General features: G+C 37.4%; 1 protein-coding gene across 2 annotated transcripts in view; it reads right to left on the reverse strand.

Annotated features, from left to right (window-relative positions):
• LOC105116054 (F-box protein SKIP16-like) overlaps window positions 1-2,495 on the reverse strand; it is a 4,818-nt gene continuing 2,323 nt past the window's right edge. The window contains exons 3-5 of one of the 2 annotated variants that reach the window (XM_011013209.1): window positions 1,663-1,881; window positions 747-882; window positions 1-264 (exon numbers count right to left, since the gene is read on the reverse strand). In XM_011013209.1, the coding sequence (XP_011011511.1) occupies window positions 167-264; window positions 747-882; window positions 1,663-1,881 (453 nt within the window). In that variant the 3' untranslated portion in view covers window positions 1-166. The remainder of the gene's footprint in view (window positions 265-746; window positions 883-1,662; window positions 1,882-2,495) is intronic. The other variant, XM_011013210.1, reaches the window with a different exon arrangement.

Raw genomic sequence — 2,495 nt, forward strand, 5'->3', positions numbered from 1 at the left:
AAAACAAAGAATGAAAGAAGATAGTTCATTTCCACCAAAGCACTCGTAAATGGGAAATCAGTGGCTCACACACAACAGGCAATCCAGGAAATGTAGCAAGGTTTTCCCCAAACACCACAACTTTATTATATGTATTAACAAGGGAAGTATTCTTTATAGAGGACCTTCAACCACGAGGATGATCATCAGAAAATGTAGTCCGGCAGTTGGAGTGGAAACCGACCAACTTCAACTTTAAATGGAATTCCTTTTGGATCTGCCAATCTTGAGGAAACCAAAAGAAATAGGGTTATAAACAAAGAAACAAAGCCGCATGAGTTTTGCATTAGAAACTAGTGCATGAAAGATGTGAATGTTGCTGCTAATATCATTGTCGGACTAGGATAAAGCAGTGTTCAAATTTTCTGTTGAAGGATAAAACCACAGTTAGGTTTTGGCAATTACAATGCTATAAGAATTAGCAAGATTCTGATCAAGCAACCGAATATATCCCTATTTTGGTAAGCATTGCCTACAGCCATAAACAGATTCATTTAATGATAATTGTTCAATCAAATTGGCGTATGAGATTTATGTATCTGTCATGTGAAACTCAAAAATCACCAAATAGTGACAGAATGCCATTAAACTAAAAGGCAGTTCCATCTTTGTAAGATCAATCCAGGCACATCCAGGACTTATAATCCTTGTTCTAAAGATATTGACGTGATGTAACTTATAGGATATGGAGAATCCATGTGGACTACCTGCCAGGGACAAATGTGAAAGAACCTTCAACAGAGCCAGTAGAAGTTGGCAGAGGTGTACAACTCTCATAAACAAATTCATTCTCGCCTGGAAACAAGAGTGGGAACTGCAAACATACAAGTTAAGTCTGAGATTCTGCACAATTACCGAACAACAAAAGATATCCTCATAATATAGATTTATGATAATTATATGCAGCAAAAAGCAACTAATTTTAATTTTTTTCCCTTCTAGACGGTGTTCTATAGGCACAAAGAAGTTTCTTCTATGGTTTCATATGATTATTATTGTGAATTCCTGGTTCATGGCATATCATCCGTGGCAATCATTTGCCTAGAAATCTAACTTGCAAGTTGGTAGAGTCAGAAAATATCAAGTGGAACAACAGCAGTTCCTATTTTTTCACTCCCGTTTTTTGGACCAAGAAGTTGCATCAGCCAGTAAGATCTTCACGCTACCTAAAGCTCAAGTTTGTTGAATCAAGGAAAATAAATTAGTACCATGCCTTCATCTCTTTTTGGGAGTTTGCTTACCCCACAAAGGGTGGAAAACCATATAGAAGTTGCCAAGAGTTGGATATTACAATGGCAAATCCATGTCCAACACAAGATCTAATAGATTCAATATGGTCACGCGCACTCTCCCTGGTAGCTTTCTTAAATTAATGGGAAACTAAGCCATTACATAAGATTCATATCATCTACTTTGTCCCCAGTAGGCACTTTTAGAAGCTCCCAATTGTTGCATCTAGAAGGCCACACATGAGGACCCTGAGAAGTCTATGAACAAGGTGGGAAAAAAGGGGTGGAAAGATTGGTAAGTGCAGTCCAAATATTTACCCAAGAAAAGAAAATGAAATTCCCACTCAAAGCAAGATAGAAATGAATATCTACCCAAGAAATTATTAAGCCATACCTTGCCTATCACAGCCTCTGCATTGATATTAGATACAACAGTATCATTAGCACTGATGACCCAGTGCCTCAGGTGCAGTTGGCAAGAGCTGAAGTGCATTCCGTTGATGATGCATCCTTCTGGTAGAAGGGACATGCGGATTGAATAAGCAAACACGTATTTTCTAGAAATATCTTCCAGATCAGCAGCCTCTGGCACAAAAACAGCAGAAGCACGAACCTGGAAACCAACACTTTTAGTTGATACATAAGTATTTATTTAAAAGAATAAAAATAAAAATATGTACACATTTAGTATCGAAGAATGTAATGTTTACTCATCTTTCTAGCAAAAGTAAAAATGAGAGTCAAAATTCCAGCAGGGGAACCGTGGATACAAATAAAAATTGCAAAAGCAGCACTTTAACAAAGACAAGAATGAATAACATTACATTTCTACTGAGTATTCCCAAACACTTTACTACGAAAAAGTGTTGCAAGTTATAAGTTGATACCATATCAAAATAATACTGTAGGCGTGATTCAGCAGATATTGTGTTGATTTTCTAAAAATTTATATCAGCGGTATTGGTTAAGAGTTATAGGCATGCACCGAATTAAACATATAGCCTCAGGTAGTGCAACACAAACAGCTGCTACATACCACTCTGAAGAAATGGAACTTATGAAATTTAGCTTCTTTTTTTTAATTATTTTTTTATTTGACTCACATGTAATTTGTGCAGAACCAGGAAAAAACTAATCCCCCTTCCAAGTGAATCCTAGGTACCAGAGGGCCATTAACCCTCAACATGGACCGGAGACAGATAGATTCCACACCCCCCCCCCCCCGGC

The sequence above is a fragment of the Populus euphratica genome, unplaced genomic scaffold, assembly GCF_000495115.2.
Source record: "Populus euphratica unplaced genomic scaffold, PopEup_1.0 scaffold844.1, whole genome shotgun sequence".
NCBI classification, from domain to species: domain Eukaryota; kingdom Viridiplantae; phylum Streptophyta; class Magnoliopsida; order Malpighiales; family Salicaceae; genus Populus; species Populus euphratica.